Below are 25,577 nucleotides of genomic sequence, written 5' to 3'. Positions count from 1 at the left end.
GCAAATTATCTGAAATGAAAACTTATAATTATTAATAAAAACAAAACGGTTTTAAAAAGATTACCTGTAAATATTATCATTTGAAAAATAAGTTTAGCCATATAAATGATAAAATTAAAAAATTTTATTCAACTTAAATATTTCAGTTTCAGCAGTACACACAATATTTGCCAATTAATACTTTAAAAAATTTTTTTATAGCATTTACTCTGCTACAACATATTTTGATCATCAGCAACTCTATACAGAAAACAAATATCTATGCTTTTATTCACCAAGAGATTGAACTTGTTAAGGGAAATAATTCATAAAGCAATGAATAACGTCTAAATTAACACAAAAAATAAAAATTTAATTTTATTGATATCTTACCAGTTTCTTGAGATGAATTTTGACCACTGATACTTCTGGAAGAAGTTCCAACCTAAATAGAAAAAAATACAAAATTTAACACAAATAAAGAGAAAATAAATAAAAGATAACTAACACTAAGCATTTAATTTTAAAAAAAAAATTTATGTTACTTGCATTTATCATTAAAGATTTCAGTGACAAAATGTTATACAATTAAATTCTAATGGCATTTAACTATTTATAATAGAAGAGTAAATTTTAAAACATGAACAGAATAAGTCTTTCAATGGGAAAAGTTATTCAGACCAACAAAAAAAATTAACTTACAATAGTGGACATTAATTTATATGATATTATACTATAATATATCAAAGTTATAAGTACAGATTTTAATTTGCAAACGCATGGCATATTGTGAAACACAGAAATTACGGAAAATAAGTAATAGAGCAACTAGAAACGGAGAAACCAATGCAACAAAACATTAAGATCTGAAATAAACAGAATTGTTGATGTATTTGGCTATAAAAAATTTTATCACAATTGTTTAAAGCAGTACGTTCTTTGTGGATTTTTTAAAATCCTACTTAGAATTCACTTAACTCTAGCCCCAATAACCACAAAGGTTCAATTGCCTTAATGAGCCCTCTTTGATAAAAATATTTAAAAATAAATAAATAAAGTATATAAGTAATTTTCTTCAGATAAGTTTTGAACTTACCTTTGGAATAAACTTTAAAATTAACTTCAAATTCAGATTTAAATCCAACTTCGACTTTAAATTTAAAAAATTAATTTGAAAATAATTTTGAAATATAAATTAATTTTAAAATTCATTTTAAATTAATTTTAAAACTAACTTGAATTTAATTTTAAAAATAACTTGATACTGATTTTAAAATTAACTTTACATTTTGCAATTGTTGACTTTATTTATACTACACATTTAACTTTTATTTCATCTTATTTAATGTAAATATTTTTCTTAAAAAAAAAAAAAAAAAAATCACTTTTTTTTTGTTAACGTAGCATTTACAAAAAGTATTGAATTAAGTTAGTTTTGATATGAACTAATTTTGATTCACTATTTCAGGAGTAAAGAGAATGGCACTAACCTTTCTTAAATGACAAATCTTGATAAGTATTTTTTTAATTATTTTCCAACCGATTTTTTTACAGTTAGAGTCAAACAGTAACACAACATGCTTATGTCTTGTGAAATACAATAATATTAGTTAGAAAAAAATAACTTTATAGTATAATTTTGTAAAGTTTTAAAAAATTAAGCTGGTTTTTTTTTGGGGGGGGGGGGAACTATAAACTTTATTCTGGTTATAAAACATCTGGTTGCCTAAATTTAACCATAAAAAATTTTTCACGGTTTTTTCATTTCATTTACTACCATAGGAACTGCAGTTTGCATGATTGTAACTTCTGCTGCAAAGCTGCAGTTAAATTTACAGTTGGGTTACGTTTTGGTTTGTTGGGTTACGCTTTTATAGCCTAAGATATTATTTAACAGTACTGCAGAAATATCCAACGGTGATTGATTTCTTACTAATTTAGTATAGTTTATTACTTTAATTGTACAAATTGACAAGACATAGTTTTATGTGAAATATATTAAAAGCTAAAGATAACTTATTAAGTGGAACATGGAACCAAAGTATCAGAACAACGATTTAGTTTAACCAAGTTAATTCATTTTTAGTTTAAATAAGTTGGTTAAGTTAGAAATTCTGGGCCTACAGTAAGGAAAAGTTTGTAACATAGGTAATAAGTGAATTAAACTATGATAGCAATAAATGACAAAGGAGCTTGTCTAACTATTATTTTACATTAGCTGGGCATTATGAATTACTGTATTGTCGTACCTACTTCAAAAACGTCTATATCTCTAACTGAGCCGGGATGGCTCAGGAGATAGAGCGTTCGCCTTGAGGGTAACCGGGTTCGAATCCCAGCGATGGCTGATCAATACGAATTTTGCATCCGACTCGCACCAACCACAGTGCTGGCATAAAATATCCTCAGTATTAGACGGATCATGGGTTAGAGTCCCCTTGCCGTCAGACCAACAGTGAAAGGTTTACCTCTCCATGTAACGCAAATGTGGGTTAGTTCCATCAAAAAGTCCTCCACGAAGGCAAATTTCTCCCAATACTTTAACTAGGAATACTCTTGTCTTCTGAATTGGGTTGAAAATTACAAGGCTACGGAGTTGAACATTGGTAGTCATAAAGCCAAAATTTGGTCGGCTGTTCAACTGACAGTTATAAAACAAAATAAATTTCTAAATTTTTAAATTTTCTAACATTTGCAATCAAGTTTAATGAATTTTCTTCGTTTATCTCAAAAAACTTACCTTCAAAACCTCTACACCTAGAATTTCAGAGGACAGAAATCGATGCCCAATACTACCTTTCTTCAATAACAGAAGTTAAAGACCAATAAAAAATTCCTTAGAAAGAAGAAGAAGTAAGAAGCTCCCAAAGAAGTAAGATGAGAATCAATAAAAATAATTGAATAAGTGTTAAAAATAAATTCAATTTAAGTTAATTGCCCTGAAATCTTGATTAAATGTCAACATTTCTACTGAAAAAGTTTAGCAAGTGAATGATTTTCTAGAACGATAGAAGATCATCGATAGTGTGAGCATTTCAGAAATCGAAAACCATACAGATGCTGAAGTGATTGATAAGAAGCAGAAAAGATAGCAGAACTCTTAACAACTTCTTTTGAAAATCAGGAAAATATTGGATATGAGGGATTCGCAGTTCCTCTTGACCTAAGAAGGCTAATAGAAACAAAGAAAATAAGAGGTCAAAGGATAATAAAAAACCATTTTAGTGTTAAAGGTACTTTGAAAAAGATTATGGGTGTTTGTTAGCATAATTAATCTGTGATCATACCGCTTAAAATCTGTTTTTCTCAAAGATTATACCTTTTCTGAGAGATTCGAGAAAGACAGGTTTGACTGCCTTATGAAGTGTGACATAGATTATGGTGTGACATAGATTATTTGAGGTATCGGTAATACAAAAAAATGACCGATGATGTCAAAAATTAATTAAATTATAAAGAGAAGATGTAAATATAAGGTTTGCAGCTTTCTGCCCAGGAAACTATATCTTCATTTTGAACAAATTTCAAAACAGATCTTAAAACACATGGCGCTGCTAACGGATAAAAAAAATTATAAAACAAGGTTTTCAAAATAACTACAATTAATAGCAAAAACAAGGCGTTGTCCGAGAAAATAATTAACAGCTACCTATGCAAATATTTCTGTAGGAAGGGTTTTGATATGCAGCAGGAAACAGTTTCATTATAGATTTTCCAATAAAAAAAAAATTATGAGCTTAGTAACTAATTTTAAAATTTGGTGAGAATTAATTAATCCATTTCCTAAGTAGAAAGCAGCAAACTGTATATATCAATTCATTCGAGCTTTCTGCGACAAATCTCTCTAGCACTAATATCTTTCTGCAAGATACTTTTGATAACAACAAATATACATGTTGCTAATTTAAAATAACAAAAACGCTGTGTTTACAACAAAACAAAAAAGAAAAACTGTATATAATTTCTTTAATTGAACATGAAATATTTTTTTAATTCTAATACTATGGGTGATATTCTCGCATTTTGTAGGGGGGTGGGGAGCAACAATTATTTTTTTTAGCATTATCCAAAATAACCATCACATTAAAAAAATATTTAAAAATCGTGAAATAGTATTACCGAAAAAAACGGACTCATCAGGCGAATAATCGGACTCTTCAAAAACGGGTTGCTCAAATGCTTGCTTCGTTTCGAGATTAGGTTATTGTAATAAATATCGTATAAAAACTATCGGATTTTAAAAACTATGGGGAAATCAATAGTAATAACTGCCAAAAAATCAATAGAATCATTGCCTTAAAAAGTAAATACTCAAATGCACGACTCCAGTTTCCAATATTATCTGAAATATATCGGAATATTTAAAGACCACGTGAAAATCAATATCAATAAACTGCACAATACAATCTAAACATTACATGAATTTACGAAACTATTGGCATAAATTGAGCGCGTGAAAAAGGGATTCAAATTTTACGTGTACATTTCTGCAGTAAAGAAAAGCATAATTTTTTACTTGTCAAAAGAAAAATCCTCCAGCAATAACTCGGTAACATTCTGCGACAATTTCGCCCTTTTACGGCGATTATGATTGCTATCACGATTTGAATTACTAGGTTCTTTTTTTTTAAAAAATCAGTGATTTAAACCGATTGATATTTTCAAAATAAACCATTCTAAAATATTCATAAGATTTTTATAAAAATATTCTTAATATTTTTATTTATTTACTTTTAAGTCTGAATTTATTAATAATAAGGACGTTTTTTATTTAAAGAAATAGTGAAAGGGGATGTGTGTAAATTATTATATTTCAAAATGGAGTAATAAATTAGAAAAAGAGAGAGAGAAAGACAAAATGAGGAAAAGAGTATGTATAACTTATAAATTATAATGTTCTATTAGTTATGTGTAAAATAATTTTCTGGTAATAAACAATACCCACTTAATTTCATATTCATGTAAATACAAGCACTTTTAAAACTATTAAACATGTAGTAAGAGCATATCAATGATGAACAAAGACTTGTACTGCCCAGCCCAGAGAAATTTAAAATAATTTTTTTCATAATATATTTTGATCGTAACTACACTGGAGGACAAAATTAAGAGATGGAAAGCATTTTCGCACATTTCTCTAAAAATACCGCACAAAACCTGGACAGTTGATTGCCATATATGGTCACTGTAGCGCTATTGGCCCTCAGATAAGTTTACGTATTCTTTTGGGCATTGCTAAGATAGCAGGATGTATAAAAGTCCGCATCGAGCTGTTCATCTCATTCCACTCTTCCCACAGTTGCAGATTTTAGTGCATTTTTTGAATAATCTTGTTGTTTCTTGCTGGTTTTTTTAGGTGAAATGAGTGAACATCATCGCTTAGACGAAGGTATGAGGTGGAGAATTGTGGGTAGACTTGAGGCAGGCCAGTCCCAAGATCAGATTGCTAGGGAATTGGATATAACACCAAGCGTCATTTCCAATTTGTGGAGTCAATTTAAAACTAGTGGGACAGTATGCAGACGACCAGGACAAGGTCGCCCGGGGTCTACAACGGCCAATGAAGACCGGTATTTGTTCCTTTCAGCTAAGCGCCAGAGGACGGCTACAGCCACTCAATTGTCTAGGGGCCTCGCGGCTGCTACAGGAACATCAATTTCGAGTAAGACTGTTTCCAGGAGATTCCATGAAAGATGGCTGTATGCCAGGAAGCCCGTTATTTGCATCCCACTCACTTCCTCCCACAAAAGAGAGCATGCAGAATAGTGCAGACAACATCAGAATTGGACACAGCTTCAATGGGCTAATGTTCTCTTCACCGATGAGTCCAGATTCAGTCTACAACCAGATTCTGTACGGTTATTGATATGGAAGGAATCTGGAACCCGATACCATCCCAGCAACACTATCGAAAGGGACCATTATGCTGGTGGAGGACTCATGGTTTGGGCAGGGATCATGCAAGATACCCGCACACTGCTCCATGTGTTTGACAATGGTTCCGTGAATGCCCAGAGGTACAGGCAGGAGGTCCTAGAGCCCTATGTGCATCTTTTCAGGGGCGCTGTTGGCCCTGAGTTCATTTTAATGGACGACAATGCTCGACCACATAGGGCTCTCATGATTGATGAGCATCTGGAAAGCGAGGATATTCAACGAATGGATTGTTCAGCCAAATCCCCTGACCTGAATTCTATTGAGCATGCTTGGGATGCTCTTGAGAGAGCTATTACGATGCGCCAACCTCCCCCCAGAACCGTTCTGGAGTTAAAAATTGCTCTGGAAGAATGGGAGGGTCTTCCACAAGTCCTCCTTAACTCCCTTATTAACAACATGTATACTCGTTGTGCATGTTGTCTGTCTGTCAGGGGTGACCATACACCATACTAGAGGCAACACACACTGTACAAGCTTTACTTTTATTGTCATCTTTTATCCTTAAGTTCAGACTACATTGGATTTATTGGCAATAGGTCTTGCCAGTGTGCGGCAATTTCATTTTTGTTTTGCATACCTTATTATCATGGAATAAGCTATATCCATACCAAATTTCATTTATTTATATTCAGTATTTTTTGAGATATTTGGGAAAATGTCTTCCATGTCTTAACTTTGTCCACCAGTGTAATTTAATCCTCATTAGATAGCCAACTGACAAAGTGTCTCCTGTCTTTAAAGTTTTACGATATTTAGGTTGAACAAAAATAATCCTGATTTTGTTTATTCAGTGATTAGTTTATAATGTGTAGTTACATACTTTATAAACTTTACTTAGATTAGTATAATAGTTTAGTATAATAATTATGGTTTTAAAGTGACTTCACTTAAAGTAGAGTAATTTTGAAGACAATAGTTAAAAATAGTTATTTGAAATGAATTACGGATAAATTACTTCACATTAGATGCAAAATAACTGATATGTTTTTACAGTTAAGATTGCACAACATAAAATCTACAGTTAACTCTAGAATAACTTCTAAACTACTTCAATTATGTAGAAAAACTGAAGTTTACTTCCAGCTAGGACTAGTCTGTCCATGGAAAAATATTTTAAATCTAAAGGACACCCAGCAGTTACAGTCAATCTAATGCTTCTGAAAACTTCGCCGGCAGGAGATACGGAGGATAGTATTTAGTGTTTTAGCTTTGTGGAAATAGATACTCTTCCTGTTTACAAAAAAAGGTATCTGGTATCCAAATTCGATCAGCGACCTCGGCGCTGACTGTAAAGCTAACGAATCCCATCCTTGGGGTAGACGAAAGCCGGTCATCAGTCCAAGCTTGACGAAAATAGAAATCAAGTGTAAAATCCATTAGTACCTCTGATACGGAACTGATGCTGAGAATGAACATCGTGAAGCTCACTATCACCGGTGGACTTGCGTAATTAGGTCTGACCCGCTTGGCATAGCACTGGTCTAAAAATGCGTTGAGAATTTTGGTGATGTTGGCTCTGTCATCCCCAGAAGTGGCGACATTCCAGAAGCATTAGATTGACTGCAACTGTCGGGTGTCCTTCAGATTTTAATATTTTTTTCGAAATTGAAAGTTTCGGATACACAATGAGAGATATAATGTATAGGTGCTGAGATCGAGAGCAATCAAATGGAATGTCAATAGATGTCAAATTACCCCAATTCAAAATCCTAAACCATCGTCAAGACTAAAAAGAAGAGCGACTTTCGACTGGTAATTACTCCAGATTAGTATGTGAAATTCAATTTGTTTGGAACATGGGCTATTAATTCAAATCTACATCCCATTTGGACTAATAGTCATCATCTCTTGGGTGTCTTTCTTTGATTCACAGAAATGCAACGCCCCTGTAGCCCTGGGCATCACCACCATGCTCACAATGACCACCCTAATATCCAGTACCAAATCCGCCTTACCCAAAACCTCATATGTCAAAAATAATGACGTCTACTTAGGAACCTGCTTCCTGATAGTGCATTCTTTCCTACTAGAATATGCAACAGTTGGAGAACTCGGTAAGAGGATAAGTATGAGAAAGACGAGAAATCAGCAAATGGCCAAGATGGCTCAAGAACAACGACAACGGCGTGTGGTGACAGCCAGGGTTGCGGAGGGGCCCAAAAGGTGTCCCGCTCCGGAGGCGGTTCTTCTGCCAGGAAAAGCTGAAGTCACTATTGTCAAGTCGAAAACTTGAACAAAAACCGTGCTGAAGTGGAAGCAGGATAACCGAAACTACCAGAGGGTTCATTTGACATTCTTCCCAGCGACATCGACAAATATTCCTGTCTGGTATTTCCAATAATTTTTGCGAGTTTAGTGTGAGGCCTTCCCACCTTTTTGTTATTGGTTTTTGTATTAGTGACATTACTGTGACTTATTTTCTGAATGTTGAGAGCTAATGGCGGTTTTCAAGGCACTGCGTGGCTACGAAGAGGCACTACAGACGGGTTTTTAAAACTACAGATTAATGCTTATATTTGCTTTTCTTTGAGTAAATAGGAATTACGCTACAGTTAGAAATTATTTTTATTCTTAAATTTATAAATTTAAATTCCTGTTTCTGCAATATAGTAATTACAAAATATGGTTATGGTAAATTTATCTCCTTATTTTTGCAAACTATTAGTCAGTGCTTATAATGAAGAATTCTAAAATAGTAAAATTAACATTATACATTTCTAATTAAAAAAAATTAATTCAAAGAGGTTAAGATACGGTATTGTCGAAAGCGAATGAGCAATTTCAAGAGTCAAGTCCTTTGAAATATATCTGTCCATCATCATCGCCATAATCTACTTATACTTAAAATTTCAGTTAATGTTATTTAATTTATCCACATAATTTCAGGAATATCAAAGCTAGACGTTTTTGTTTCATTAAAGCTAAAGAATAATAAAAAAATAAGCTTATATAAAATGCTAAAGCACATTCTTTTTAAAATAATTAAAAAATAGACAGTAATATTGAAATATTGATATTTTTCTCAATATATTTATTCTTTGAGTAAATAGGAACATAGCTATGGCGAAAAGTTATTTTTTATATGCATTTATAAAATTTAATTCCTTTTTCTTTAATGTAGAACAAAATAAATGCATATGCATGAATTCAAATTCTCTTAAAACGGGGGCCAGGATAGCCTGGTATGTTGAGGGTTCGATTCCAACAGGTCGAAGACACCCCGTGTAGTAAATGGTGACTGATGCACGTTAAATCTGTCGAGTTACAAAGTCCTCCATGTTCCCATAACAAATTATACCTCTAGGGGTACTGATCCAGTAGTTTTCTTATATTTTGGATTGGTTCAAAATTACTAAGCTACAGAGTTAAACATTAGTAATCGTAAACCCAAAATTGGGTCGACTGTTCAACGACGATTATAAAATACCAATATGACAAAAGTTAATGCAGTTAAAATAAAATTAGTAAGAATTACTAGATCATTTTTTTTCCTTTAAAGAATGATTAGAATTTAAAGTTTTGCTGGGATCACAAGTTTTTTTAAAGGCTTCTGATATGTTGAAGTCAGATTCATGATTTCGTACATTTTAAAATCTAAAACTATTCTATATTTTAAACAAATTGATTCAACATTTCTTTTACTTAACATGAAAAAAATCTTCAAAAATGAATTTGAAATATACTTTAAAATTAAGATTAATATGGTTAAAAAATATAAATGAACATTTTTTTTTTTTTTTTTTTTTTTTTTTTNTGACGATCTTTTTTTGTATTTATAACGCATCATTTGAATAAGTAATACAACCAGACATTCATAACCTATTCTAACACCTTTTCTTACTGAACTAAAAATCTTAAATATTTAGAACAAGAAAATTTCGGTAACTATTAACAATGTTTCAGTGGGTACCATTGAAATTTAGCATTATATACGTATATCAGACCCACATTTTTAATAAACTACATTAGGCACAATTTATTATAACGTTAGTTATTGATCATCTAAAACAAATGGATTTAATTACGAAAATTCAAACGAATGCAAGAATTTATTGACAGCGCAGCGATTGTAAATGGCAGATGGACTAGCGTGGTGTCACTTCGTGAATATCACGTGACTCCCCGTTTCAGGTGAAAACATAAATTAAGCGTTTTTTGCTTAAAAATGACTTAATAAATAGCACTCTTAGGAAAGTAATAAAATGTTTTCTGTGAGTTTCAAGGAATACTGAATACATTAAATTTTTTTTTTTAAAAATTGAATGTAATCTCTTTGGGCCTATATATATTATTCTTTCATAGTGAATTAATTTTTTAACACGTAGTTTTATATTCTCTTGTACATTCTTGTAGGTTTATCATGCCACATACAAACTGTCTAAATCAATTATATATTGTTCTTTTATCTTTTCCTTTCATGGTTTATGATTTCATTCTACATTACGAAAATTACTAGATAGTAAAAAACTTTCACTATCATGAGTTGGCCCCGAGCAACATCATCATGTCAATTAAGAGTTTAAAACTAAAGTTGGGTAATAGTTTACAATCGGAGGTCCTTCTTATATTTGGCGACTTGAAAATAAATCAACACATATATGAAAATAAACCTAGAACCAATCACATAACCGTAAGCAAAAGTTGTGGTATCCCGAAAGTGACGTCACTGAAATCAAGGACAACAAAGAAAATTACGATAGCCAAAAACGAGGTTTGAGCAAAAATGAAAGAAAATTATCACCAGCCAAATTTTATAACAAAAAATAAGCACCTTTTAAGTATGTTTTAAGCATTCAAAATACATTTTCAAGCACTATATACATCAACAAAATGCAAAAGAATTTTTAAAGACTTTACGTGATCATGATAAAATAACTAGTTTCTGACAAAGAACTCTTGATTATATTAGCCATTATAAAAAGATTGAGAGGTTTTTCAGTTCGATATCAGAAGCTAAAAATTGAAGCCAGAAATTGAGAATAACTTGTAAAATGCAGCAGAGTTGCACGTGAGAGTGCAATAATCTCACCGAATTCAGCTCAGTAGACGCACATATGGACTAAGTATTTCCTCAAACATGTCATATGATTGGTGCTTTCATACGCTACGGACCAAAGGTAAGCCGAAATGCATTGTGGTTGAATGAATTGTGAAAACTTTGAATAGAACAATGTGAAAACCAAGCTTTTGCATAGTACGTGGCAAAAATCGACATGGTAAAGAAAAAAAAATCTCATTTTCGAAAAGGGAAAAATTAAGCACTTTTTAAAAACACCCAATGAAAAAAGTACCTTTAAGGGCTTTTCAATTACGAAGGTTCAAATAAGCATCTTTAAGCACTTTTCAAAAACGTTACGCACCCTGCAAGGGTGCTTCCACACCATAACCAACAGCTGGTTCGTTATTATAACGTAATTACATAATATTACTTTATTGCGCTGGTAAACTTATTTGAATCGGTGGCTTAACTTAGTCGTTTTTCAATATGCTATTATAAATCACCGTTAAAGACACTTGCCAAATGATTTAGAACAATGATCATCGTCATACACAATGTCATGCATGCACAAATTGTATTAAATATAACAGCCTGTTCAGTATCCAACCATGCCTGTACTCAAAATATCAAAAATATTAAATCTCCAACCAAACTGGCTCAAAACGTACTTGGGGAACCTAAATCGAATAAAAAGGGAATTAGCAGTCTTAGGGTGTATAAAGGAACCTAGTCGAGATCCCTTCCTTTAGTTTCTTATACAACCTATTAATTATGGTTTACTTTTATTTTATAGAAATATATAATAAACAACAATTGATAAGTATAACAATAGAAATAAAATTTAAAAATATCTCCTATAAGGGACATCCTTTATCGACCCCTTTGTATTGAAACCTTCATGTGTTTACATCTTAATCGTTGATATTCTTTTCTTTCTTTTAAGCGACAGCGAAAAGAGCCCTCAAAAAGTGCAATAGAGGTAGAGTAATGTAAAATAAAAATTTAATAACTGGTGATTATTGCAAACATCTCGCTTTCTCTCTTCTCTCAAGAGATAGCTGCTGAAAAAAATGACTAATTCATTGGAATAAAATTATGCCATGATGAAACAAAAGAAATTTCACATTCTAAGAAACTTTAGCGATAAATGTCTTACCACCATGTAACTATCTAAATGGTGCTAGAAGGAGCGAGGTCAACAAGAAAAAAACAGTAGGGAAAATGATTGAGCCATCAAATGATATTGATGGGACGGAGTGAAAGTTTCCATCAGTTTTAGTTCTAGTGATACGCATATGTGTGTTATTTCGACTTGTCATTTACCATGCCTTCAAAGAAGAAAAGATTTACGTAATCGATGTTACAGTGATTGAAACGCTTAATTTAAAATATTTAGTACAAAAATAAAGAACAATCATGAAACCAAATAGGCAATATGATATGGAATACTAATTTAAATAAACATTCTAAAGGTATAAAATTTTGAAAAACTGTAACATTTGAAATTGAGTAAGAGCTAGTTGATTTTGTCTTGTAAGTGGAATACAAAAATAAGAAAAGGTAAAATAAGTCTTGGAAAGTCTGGGACTATAGTATTTCAAAGTATTAAAAGTTAGACAAATATAAGCAAAGCAAGGTAAAGCTGTAAAGTAAGATTATTTGTGGTGGAGAAAAACTAGAAGAGATTCAACAAGCAGCAGACTGAATAAAAAAAAAGTTCAATAAGATAAATAAATCCGAATTTCATACAAAATTACATTTTTTTTAGTTTGTGTGCACCCTCTGAATAAGGGACACCTCATAGAAGTGTACTAATGTAAATCAAATGCTAGAGAAATTTTCAATTATATAAGTTGTACAGTACGATAAAAAAATGGACCAACCACACTGAATAACTATAAAAAATGAAAAAAAGAAGAGCTACAGAGTTGGAAAGAGTATTGGGTATTTTTCTGAAAAAGACTGCCTTTTATGTAGTTGTTACCTAATATTTTAAAATATCTATAGAACAAAGTTTTAAAATTAAATTAATTGAAATTGAGAAACATTTTTAGCTACCTATATCTTATCCAATGAAAAATTATATGGAGCAGTATAATGATTAAATATTTGTTTGTTAGCTTTTTAAAATAAATTTTGTTTAACTTATCTTCCAATATTAATACTACATGTTGTTACAGATTTAGTGATAACATTCTGTATTATGTAATCGCCCCAACTCCCCCCCCCCTAAAAAAAACACTAAATTAAATTCCATAAACCCCATCCCAAAAAAAAAAACCCCATCTGGATTGAACTTAAAATGGGCTTTTCAGCCCTAAGTCATAACTAATCATTAGCAGCTGTGAAACAATCTTGAGTTCTATGATTTTTACCACAAAACACACATTTTCCATCGTCGTTTGTCGTCGCACTTCAATTACCACTAAAAATAAATCATTAGCAGTTGGCACTTGTGGATCTATTTCAATCTTCTTTTCTTATTTAGACCCAGAGGTGATATATTTGAATCCAGTTTTCACTACTGAAATTCGTTGTTCTTCTCCTTCGCTTTTCAAAAAGAACAAAAGTGGCTTCTGGGACGCCCGACTGAACTAAAGGAAACACCTTAACCAGGGGTACGTCCAGACATTTTGTGAAAGGTCCTGTTTTTGTAAAATTGTGAAAAAACTACTCATAATTTGTGAATATAAAGTAAGCGTTAAGTCACATTCTTTCTACCAGGGTCCTGCTTTTGTGAATTTGAGCAAATAGGGTCCTGTTATTGCAAAAATTGCTAAAAACCATTTCCAGAAGTTTTTAAATTGTAAATAGATACAAGATCATGCTCAACAATTGCTTCTACTAAATTAGAGATGCAACATACACTTATTTGGTATTTAGCCTATACTGCTCAACGCAGAATATTCATTTCGGACGAATAATGGAACAAAATCACTCACATTTTCAATAATTTCAATTGACATATTTTAAATAACACAACTTAGTTACATATCACTTTTAATGTGTCATGCATTAAGTAAACTTAAACAATTCTTAAATTTGTAATATTTTATTTAACAAATTGCCAGAAATTAATTTTTATTTACATAATATTCTATTAATTAATTTTATGAATAAATATAAATTGATCAATTATTTATTTACAAAAAAAAAATTATCAATTAATATCAATAAGAATGTGCACACGATGTTTGTAAAAGTAGAAATATTTTCTTAGAATACTACATTTGGAATTTAAACTTAGAGAAACTTGGAAAACTTAGTTCGTTTCAAACCTTCTTTCTTTTTTTTACCCTGGAAGGGTTTATTCGATTAACAAAACAATAATGAAGATAAAAAAATTTGTGAAGGGTCTGATTAAAAGATAAATAATTTTGTGAAGGGTCCATTTCTATGGAAGATATTTTGTGAAGGGTCCATTAACGGATCCAAATTTCTTATAAACAGACCCCTGATAACAGAATATTTGTCATTAGTCATTCCTATAGATTCCACTGAGCGAGGATAGACTTCCAATTTATCGAATGGCTGAACCACACACATTTTCTTTTGCTGATCAGTATCGTTTTTTATAACAAGGCTAAGAAGTTCTCAAACATAGTATTCGATTAATAATTCTTCCCTACCAAGTCTATTTTTTTAAACATTTAATCGCTTCATCATAATTTTCTGCTATGACTAGGAAATTTTTTAAAACATCTTTAATGTTAGATCCACTACTGTTGCTTGATTAAGATAATTAAATTTCTCTTCATTCTTCATTTCTTTACCATCGTGAATATGTTTAAATTGGTTCCAAAAAGCTAGCTAATCTTTACATTCACCTCCAAAATTTTTTTAGTTCGATTTTCGGTTATTTAAGTTTACGTCTGCTAAACTTTGGCGATGATAACTGGGAAACCACCGACTCAACGATCTCAGTTTTAAAACTGAAATAAGTCTCACTCTTAACTCGAGCAAGGTCCATTTTTACATTATATCATTCTATAACGACATACTCTTTCTCATATTCTTCGTCATTGGCGAATTTTTTATCTAACAACTTCACATTGGATTCATTTAAGGTATTATGCATGCGTTCCAATGTTGTTATCTGAAGTTGATTTACTTCATCTGATTGTTCTTCTCACCCTAATTCTTCTATCAAACCATTGTACATTTTTGTGAATGAGGTTCTAATTACGCTACTTTTTCTTATTAAATCATCAATAATTAAGACGATATGAAATCCTTACTATAATAAAATAAACACTTTTCCAACACACCAGACTGAGTAAACTCTCAAAAATCACGGTTGCGGGTTACATGAGTATGCAAAGAAATTACCCTTTTCATTCGCTCCAAATTACTTTATATCATACTAAGTAAAAAAAAACACAACATCTAAATAAAAATATAGAATCTCTACCTCTTCATCTAAACAGGTGCGATATAATACCGTTATTGAAACATGCTAATGTTAACCTAATCTAAAGATACTAATTTTTATCATCAAAACGTAACAACATTATCTATGCATATATTTCTCTTACACGGCGACAAAAAAAAGCCTCATTACAACTCCCCGAATGGCAACGCTAGAAAATAGACCAATGATTGCCTTTAAAAATGTCACATGCCAAATCTAGCTGAGGTGGCTCAACATATAGCGCTTTTAAAAACGGAAATTGAAATAACCAGAGAGAGCATTCTCACCAAATGTGATCTCTTTCGAAATTCACCCTATCAGCTGTGGCAATCTCATACTATTAAGCTAGGCAGAAGTGAGTAGTCTTTGTCGATAGATCTCTATTTTAGTATTTTGTCGAAAGCGCTTTTTTTCACGAATTTATATATTGCGAATTTATTTGACGATTTTTGATTTATATCACGAATTTATTTGTTTTATTAGTGTTATTAATTATTCATTGAAAAATGAGTCTCAGTCTTGCTGTTACGCTTTAAGATTTTATACTATAGCACATTTCTAATAGGTTTAACGAATTACATGTCATTTATTTGAATTCAAATTTATTTTATAAACTTAGTATTTACTAAAAAGATGTAATTTTTTTTTTAAAAAAAATTGTTATATGGATTTGAATGATTGTTTTGAATTCTTAGAATTTTGTGCATTTGCAATGTACCTAAGTTAGTAGCGAGCGAAGCGAGCTTGGTTTGTTAGCAAACTATATAAGATTGCGTAGCAATTTTCGGGGGTTGGCGAGAGTTAGCGAGCAGGGGGCGCAGCCCACTAGTTCACTTTTAATTTAAATATATGCTTAAATTTTATAAGAGTTACTCACAAAATAAATTAAAAAAATTAAATAGAATAAAAAATAGAATTAATAAAAAAAATTTATTCTATAGCTATTTTTAATATTTTAAATTCTATGATGCCAAAATTCGTAATGATTTCGTAATAAAAAAATGTATAAATAATGCAAGGAAATATTTAAAATAAAATTTAAGTACAAAGATTGAACTTAATGCAGATTTTTTAACTTGAATCTATGATAAAAGAGAGTGCATCATATAAAATAAAATCTGAATATTAACAATCAACTATATTAATGCAATACCAGCAATGCAAGAGAAAAAAAATTTAAATGGTGATTCATTTGAATAAATAATTTTATATCAGTTTCAAACTATTTCATTAATTCTTTAGTAAATAAAAAGACCTTAATTAAACAGAGCTTTTAATTTTCGATGCCATTGAGAATAAATAGGATTGATATTAACTTCTTAATAATGCAAGTTTTAAAAAAAATTTCGCTTTTGTACAACCCGCTCAATGTTAAAACATCAAGTATAACATAACGAAATAGCAGTACGTCCCAGATGAAATCCTATCATAGCGCTTAGAATCTCTCTTCAAATTGAATAAGGGTAAAGATTGTTTTTATACTTTCGAGATCTTTCGCTTTGCCTCTTATATAACACAAGTGCAAATTGGGCAAAATAAAAAACAGGTCACCTTGATTAACTTTTGGTCTAATGAGCGGATCTTCACTTTCTAGGGCTCAATCTTTATAGTTCGAGGGAGTGACCTCAATGCTAATTAGTACAGACAATATTTAAGTTACGAAATCAGACACAACGTACTTTCTTTTTCTCGACGGATTTGGATTTCTGACCCCCAAAGTATAGGGGGTAGCTGCACTCTGGGAAATATGATATCAATAGTTTGGTCAGGAGAGGACCCCTTGATGTTAATTCTACATTATGAGTATTTCGCCCTATCTCGAAAAATTTTTAAGCAAATTGAGAAATGTTTACATACAGTTATGAAAATCGTTTATCGGAAGATAATTCCGTGCAAAAAATAATTTTTAATAAACATTATTTTTTATTACTTTATTTAATAATAGTAAAAAAAAATTTAATCGCAAGGTATACAATTTTTCACATAATTTTAAAGAATGTAATTTTATGATTCAAAATACACTAATACAAAATGGCTTCTTTAAAATTAAATTTCTCAGGAACTATTTAATCGATTTCGCACAAATTTTGTATTTTGTCTATAGCTGAAGAAAAAAAAAAATTTTTTTTTCGCGATTATCAAACAACATTGCTTGTAAAATTATCAAATTAACGTTTCGTAAACTTAACTCTCAATACAAAATTATATAATGTAATTAATCTGATTTTTACAAACAAAATATAAATGAACTAAATACGTGAAAAAATGAAGTATATGACAAAACATTTTTCTAAATTATAATACATTACCTAGCTATCAAACAAATCATGTGTAACATGCATACATATTTCACTTGTTATATAGAATTCATTTAGGTTTTAAGCTCAAAGGGTGCAGAGTATATTGCTGAACGCACCAACAAGATTCAGGAGAACTTCAGGCAGTCCTAACGAAATATCGGGTCTAAATAAATAAAAAACTGCTACAAAATTTTTTATTGGTACAAAAATAAGTCCCTTTACAAATTATAAAATATTACTCTTTTAACCCCTTCACTGTGACATATATTTCAGAAAAATGGACCAAAAATGGAAAAAAAAATTTGACTGTTTAATTTTGTTCTTAATATTATTATAAAAGTTAGAAAATGGTTTTTTATTACAAAAATAAAATTTTAACTGCAATAACTACTGTATTTATGATTTTTTTCATACACATAAAAAAGTAATGTATTACAAACACATCTTATTCAATTAGAGCAAATTAAACAAAATTTTGAAGCTAAATATAATATAAAAACACAACAATATGATTTTCAATATACAAATTTTACAAATCTTTTACAGTAAGGTATATCCCAAAAACCCCCACCATCCCTCCTTCGACCGAAGTCGTAATCCGTGAAAAACTAGGACCGCTAATGCCATCTATTAGGAAAATAGTGAATTAAGTATCCTTAAGTAGAAACGAACTCAGCTCGGGCATCACAAATACTGCACGTAGTAGTTGTCCTCAAACTGGATTAGAGCGACACTGGCAAGTAGTTAATATACTTTCATGGGCAATCAAGAATTTTTCAAAATCAAATAATTTTTTTGCTAGTTAAAGAGAAAATTTCAACGAAATACAGATTTTACTTTCCGAAAATATTTTTCAAAGATTATAGCAACTAAAAAAAAAAAAAAAAAAATTTAAAAACAGAGTTCTGGGAAATATAAGGCCTTGAGAATTTTCCGCAAACATGGTAAATCCGTCTGGGTTTGTTAAAATAAGTCAATAAATATTATTTTATAAATGCCCAATAATTCAAAATTAATATGATATTTTTAGAGAAATGTAGAAACAAATTTTTAATTTATTAATAATTAATTAAATTTAAAATATTTTAAAATAATTAATTTCATAAGATTACACCTAAAATATCCCATTTTAATTTAAGATTTCTAGTATAGACTGTACCCTTTTTCATCTACTGTACATTTTGCAAATGAAAAAAGCCTTGTTTAGAGAAAAATGTTTATAATATTGAACCAATAGTTTGGCAGAAATCCATAATTTAGAATATCAGTTGAAAGCCAATATATCTCATCTAATTACTCTGTTTCTCACTGCTTCTCTAATCATTAAATTCTCTTTTGTACTTTATTTTTCAGAACAAAACCAGTTCACCTAATTAACGTCTACATCCTCTTCTAAAAATAGATTAAAGAACGCAGTAATTATTAGTATAAGTTTTTCCCTTAAGGAAATAAAAAATCCAGTGGAGATACTCTAACACTGTAGTTTCAAACCTCCTAGTCGCGAATCGATCGAGGAACAATAAAATATTTTCATTTTATTTACTGCGGTTTATTTCTCTCGGGTTTGTACGACTTTCCATGGACGAGAGGTTAACTGGGAGCTGAGAACCATCACATAAAGCCGCACGAATACCGCGTATGTAATTGTGTTTTACTTTGAAGACATGTTTACAGTTAATTTATAATTAGTAAATCAAAACAATCTAAAATATAAACAATCAGCATCTCCCTTTTACCTCAGAGGGGCATAGGAAAATTATCAAACGTTGACTGGTTCGCACCGACAAAAAGGTTGAGAAGCACTACTGTAACACATTGTACAGACCTATCTTAATTGCTAGATTACCCCTTGAGACACTTGTCAAATAAAATTGTAAAATTTTCGTTAAAAAATCAACAAAAATTGGGAAGCACAGCGATTTTAGGTGGATTTGGATGCATTCCATATTATATTATGATCATGGGTGATTGCGAGTCCAAGTCAAAATTCCGGAAAATTTCTTGAGTTAAAAAAAAAAAAGTTTAAATTGAAAAAAATTTAAACAAGGTTTCTTTCCTTTTTCTCAATATTTCTTAGTTTACTTAAAATATATTTAAAATTCTACACAATTACCATTTACACATACCTAAGATGACCTGAAGAAGTAATTAAAATTAACAAATATGTCTTTCTTTCTTGAGTTTATGATTATAACAACTATTTACTGATAAAAAATGAATATTAATCATGAATATAAGCTTATGAAGCATCTCTCTGGCTCTCCCTTACAAANATTTTCACCAAATTTTGCGCTTTTAGTTTAATCTCAGATTCTGACAAATTTTTGTGAACAAGAAAACCGAAATTATCGTACAAATCACTGTAAGCTTTACGCCTTTTAGTCATTTCTGAAATTAATACATCTAAAATGGCGTAATACGTTCCTGACAAAAACATTTGTCTTGGATTCGAGTTTGAAATTACTTCTTGTTCTTCTTTCTGTTGCAATAAACTATCGTACAATTTGACTATTGTGCACAATTCTATCCCTGGTTCCTGGAGAGCTAAAGTGATAATATTAACTTATTTTAATGCATGCTCCCAAATTACGGTCATAAACGCAGTTTCAAAATTACTTAATTTAACAATCAATTTTCTTGCCTCATGTTTAGCATCTTCCTTTTCAATATCACTTTTGCAAATAGTTATCGATCGAACTAATCACAATGGTACTATCGATATCAACTGCAATATCGGCAGTATGTCGGTATTGCAGATAAAGTTCGNTTTATTTTATATTCACAAATTACGAGTAATTTTTTCACAATTTTACAAAAACGGACCTCTCACAAAATGTCTGGACAGACCCCTGACCATCCTTCCATCCTGCCCGATTTTCTCTGTGCCACAACACTGGGCCATCAACGCCACCACATATATGTATGGATTAAAATAGCATAAAACCAAAATAATATACAACTTTAAAAAAATTTAAGGGATAAATTAAAAAATTTTCGTTCAGCAAATCAGGCAGTGTTACTAAAAAATTTAAGGGACCATTGGTAAAAGTAACTTAATTATTTCGTTTAATTAATCTCAATAAAGAAGAAAATTTAAACAAAATTCATTTCATACCTGAAACACAGAAGCTTCTCCTTTCAATTTATTAACCAGTTTATCCTCAGGTGTTTCATATAAAAATGGAATTGTTCTACTAGTAGACCAATCAGCATCTTCAATTAATTTTGAACTGAATGTTGTAGGTCGTAATTGTGATTTTGGAGACTGGAACCACTCTGAATGTAAGTCAGGATTAATATAGGGATCGTTATTGGAGGTTTTTTGATCAATTGATGAATACAAGTCTTCATCATCATCTTTTTTAATAGGACAACTACTTGGTGATTTCTCAAATAAGAAACTAGTGGAAAATACAGGTTCTGTGTGTCGTGAAACTTTAGGAATATCAGTCAACATTTCGGTAATTCTATTTTCAATTACTTTTTTTGGGACTTGTAGAGAATCGCTGTATAAGTCATTCTCTTGAATATCACATCGGTTATTTTTTACAAATTTCTTATCGCCTAAAATTTTTGCATCACTGAGTGATTTCGTTGATTTGAAAGTTTCGAAAAATTTACTTTTGGAGTTTTCACATTTATATGATTCTTCACTATATTCTGCATTTTTGAAAGCGTCTTTCACTGAGGCAAAGTTGTTATGCTGTTTAATATTTCTGTCGATATTTTTTCCAATCGAATTTTCATCGAAAACAGCTGGGGAATGTTGAGAGCTATTTGAAGAAATTTCATCGATTAAAGACAGATCATTACTCAGTTTCAGTAAATTTTGCAAGTTTTGTATTTCTTGAACTCGCATCAAAATAGATTCACCGGGCAGTTTTGCACTTTGAACATCGTTTGTCTCCTTCAAGGAATTGTTAAAGTTTTGAGACATAAAATTTCGATCATTTTCAAAATTAACAGGGTTAATTAATTTTCTTTCATTGGTTGCAGGAGGAACATTAATTCTTTTGAAACGAGTATTGAGGGGGCTAAAATTATTTTCAAACATACCATGATCTCTATCATCTAAATAATTATCTCGATAATCACGAACTTTGCTTTGCGAGTGATTTAGAAATGCATTTGGGGGAGAATGAGAAGGAAAATGATCGTTTTCTTGTCTTTCAAGACCCTTCCTAGCATTTGCTTCAGAAAACTCAGGAGGTAGTCTAGTTTCAGACCCATGTTTATAGTCTTTAGAAAGATATTTGGCATGCATTTCTTGAGGAGACTGGAATCGCTGCGTGTTAAATGAACCAGAAAAGTCCCTAGTACTTCCAGGCATTGGCACAGATCCACCTGCACTGTAAATTGATCTACCCAAATCAAACTTGTTTGAATGGTGATGTGTTTGCTCAAATGGTGATTGATTAGAAGTACGGGATAGATAATCTCTATCATAGGCAGGAAAAATTGGCCTAGGTGATGAAGAAGGAAACCGATTGAAATTATTCATCGTGAAATATCTGAAACATAAAAGAAAAGAATGTATTTATTAAAGATAAACATAAGCGTTAATTGAAAAAAAATATAAGTTAATGTTATTCAATTTCACTTTTAGCCACAGAAGGATAAAATCTGTTAAAACACCTAGTGTAGTTTAGTTAAGTATATAAATTGATGAATGGATATAATAAGGAGTGAATGGATATAATAAGGAGTGAATGTATATAATTAAGGACATAAATGAAAAGAAATGGCTGATTATAACATAAGGGTTTGATAGTGAACAAAACTTTATTGTATGATTTTGGGACATAGAATTCAAATATGTTATTTATTTTGAGATTACTTGAATTGTTCTGATGCTTCTAAACTTACAAAAAATATCAGGAAAGCCACACAATAGAAAAGAGTTGTCTTGGATAGAGTGCTCGATTCCGATTCACACTCCAGCAACCATTGGTCAATATGAATTTGGTTCCCAGCTTGAACAAACTTCAGTGATGATTTAAAGTACCCTCAGCGGTAGACAGATCTTGGATTATAATTAACTTGCTGTCTAGTCAACTGTATGGGATTTTGGTGGTTTTTTCCTTCGTGCAACAAAAATACTGGTAAGCTCTATCAAAAAGTTCTGCACAAAGATTAGTTTATGGTAATGCCTGATCCGAGAGCTCCTTAGATGCCTAAATTATATTCAAAATTACAAGGCTGTGAAGTTGAGCAATGATTGTTAAACATTATTTTTTCAGCTATGCCTATTCGGTAGAATAAAATTTATTACGAAACTCATATACATGACATTAGAATAACCAATTTTTAAAAAAAAAAACAATTATAAAACCATTATATTTTAGAAATATAACAAATATTTAGGAACCTCAAACATAAATTTATTCATATTCCTTGACTTTTTAATTGAAAAAGTAAAGCATTCTTGCAACAGCCCATTGCGGGTCAGGTGGTTCACTGAAGCTAAGGATTCACAGTTTTGTGAGCAATGACGCGATTGAAGCAATGTGGTCAGTACTGCGCACAGACTGCCTTTACTTTCCCGACAAGTTAGCACCCATCAATCTGTAGCTCGATGGGCTTCAAGCTGCCACTAGGGATCAAATGAATTTGATCACTGAGTTTGTAAGCATTCTATTAAAATTACCACGAAAATTCATACTAATTAAATTCCATAACTTTTCCCTGTTTTATAGCCACCAGTAACATTTTATGCCAGATATGAAAGAAAAAGAAATATTTCAGTTATAGAGTGCTTCAGTGGTTTAACAAGTAACCACAATTCTTTTCATTCAAGATGTTAGCAAGCAGAGAACATTTTTTGTAATCTTTTTTTCTATACACTCAATACTTTTGCTTAAAATAGACCGTAATACAAGCGGACATCGAATTTCATGGGGTTGCAATATATTGTTCCGTTATTAGCATCAGGTGCATAACATAACATTTGCCTAGGGGATAACATTACATACAGAACAGAAGGTATTCATGAAAAGCATGTTTTGTGTTAAATATAACCAGAATACAAGTGAACTTAAAATGAATAGTTTTGCAATATTTGACACTGTTTTCAAGCATGTGAGAAAGGCACCAGTAATAAAAATGAGCCAAAAAAAGGTTGAGGACAGAATCACTAACTGAGTGCAGAGGCACAATAATTCAGTTTTAACTTTTAAGCTATACGAATATAGAACAGAAAGTTTTACTATAAGGAAGACAAAGTTTCGATATTAATTTTATGAGGAGAAAATTTTATTGAAAAAGTTCAAAGGAAATTTATAAGGAAAGACGTCAAGCTTAATACCACAACGGCTAAAACAAACTACAGTAGACAACCGACTATCCAGTCCACTGTGACAGCAAAGTAAGCTGGATAAGGCAAAGTTCGACTTTCTACCCATTATCTCATGCAATCAAAACGATTACGATTAATGATTACAATGCAAAAAAAATAAAATTATTACAGCAAAATTACTCAAATTCCATTAATAAACTACACAAATGTGAAAATTTATGATAAGGAAGAATCAAAATACACTCTATAACAAAAAAATCGACGCACCAAGAAGCAATCATCCGATTGCTTTGATCGAACCAGATTACAGTGGTGCATGGCTCGATCAGACTGGAATGATGCCGACTGGGGACGTATAGTCTTTAGCGACGAATCCTGCTTCCAACTGTGTCCTGACGATCATCGAAGACGCGTTTGGAGACACACAGGGCAGAAGGGGGATCTTGCCTTCACTATTGCACGCCACACCAGCCATCAACAAGGCATTATGGTCTGGGGTGACATTTCCTTTGNGCTTCCAACTGTGTCCTGACGATCATCGAAGACGTGTTTGGAGACACACAGAGCAGAGGGGGGATCCTGCCTTCACTATTGCACGTCACACCGGCCCTCAACAAGGCATTATGGTCTGGGGTGCCATTTCCTTTGACAGTCGGACCCCTTTGGTTGTCATTAGAGGTACACTTACTGCACAGCGGTAAGTTCTAAGACCTGTTTTGCTACCGTTCCTTTTGCAGCGCCCTGGGCTGGTTTTTCAGCAGGACAATGCCAGACCACATACGGCACGTGTTGCTATGAACTGTCTGCAAGCCTGTCAAACTCTTCCTTGGCCTGCCAGATCACCAGATCTCTCTCCCATCGAGCATGCCTGGGATATGGTGGGAAGGCGATTGCATCTCGCACGGAATGTTGATGACCTCGCTCGACAATTGGATCGAATTTGGCAGGAAATACCGCAAGAAACCACCCGGTAGCTTTATCGGTCTATGCCTTGCCGTGTGACAGCTTGTATCCAGGCTAGATGCGGGTCAACACCTTATTGAACTTGTTACTGTAACTCTGCAATAAATTATTGAATTGTTCTGAAATTTTAATCATTTACTATTCCGTACATTGTCTTCCTATCCACCAATTTTCGTTTCAATTGGACAACTCCTTCTTGGAGCGTCGATTTTTTTGTTATAGAGTGTATACATAGGATTACTTACATTTCCCCCTTATTTACCCTAGCAGAAAGTTTCTACATTAAAATTTTTTATTTGACTGGACAGTCAGTAGCCAAATAATTGGAAGCCTATTGTATGTTGCGTTAAAGATGAATATCTCAATTACTTTAGACAGTCTGATCAAACAGAGCTATTAAAGTATCCGACTGAGTGAAAATATAAATTTTTTATCATTTATACTTGAAATTCTGTTCATTAACCCTCCATATCTTAATTTTTTGTTCTCTGATCTTTAGAATCAAAGTTATGGCTGTTTCTTCGCATGCTGCATAGATGAAACAGCATAGAAATCAAATACATTAAATGCACTTTCAGAAAAAGGATTTTTAAAAAAATATCTTCAAGCTAACACACATCACAAGAAAAGTTTCAAATAGAATTCTTCGTAACTTTGTACGTAGAATTTAAAACTAGCAACAACAAAATTATT

General features: G+C 31.6%; 1 protein-coding gene and 1 pseudogene across 2 annotated transcripts in view; one reads left to right on the top strand and one right to left on the bottom strand.

Moving 5' to 3' along the window:
• The window catches only part of LOC107448003 (uncharacterized), a 51,117-nt gene that overhangs the window by 19,218 nt on the left and 6,322 nt on the right, over positions 1–25,577 (bottom strand). For both annotated transcript variants that reach the window (XM_071181168.1, XM_071181169.1), the window contains exons 2-3: positions 20,742–22,137; positions 373–424 (exon numbers count right to left, since the gene is read on the bottom strand). In XM_071181168.1, coding sequence (XP_071037269.1) covers positions 373–424; positions 20,742–22,127 — 1,438 coding nt within the window. In that variant the 5' untranslated portion in view covers positions 22,128–22,137. The remainder of the gene's footprint in view (positions 1–372; positions 425–20,741; positions 22,138–25,577) is intronic.
• Positions 5,938–8,456, top strand: LOC122272863 (gamma-aminobutyric acid receptor subunit beta-like; annotated as a pseudogene).

Source organism: Parasteatoda tepidariorum, chromosome 5, assembly GCF_043381705.1.
Source record: "Parasteatoda tepidariorum isolate YZ-2023 chromosome 5, CAS_Ptep_4.0, whole genome shotgun sequence".
NCBI lineage: Eukaryota > Metazoa > Arthropoda > Arachnida > Araneae > Theridiidae > Parasteatoda > Parasteatoda tepidariorum.
Note: the sequence above shows the minus strand (reverse complement) of the source record. Positions and strands in the feature narration are given on the sequence as shown.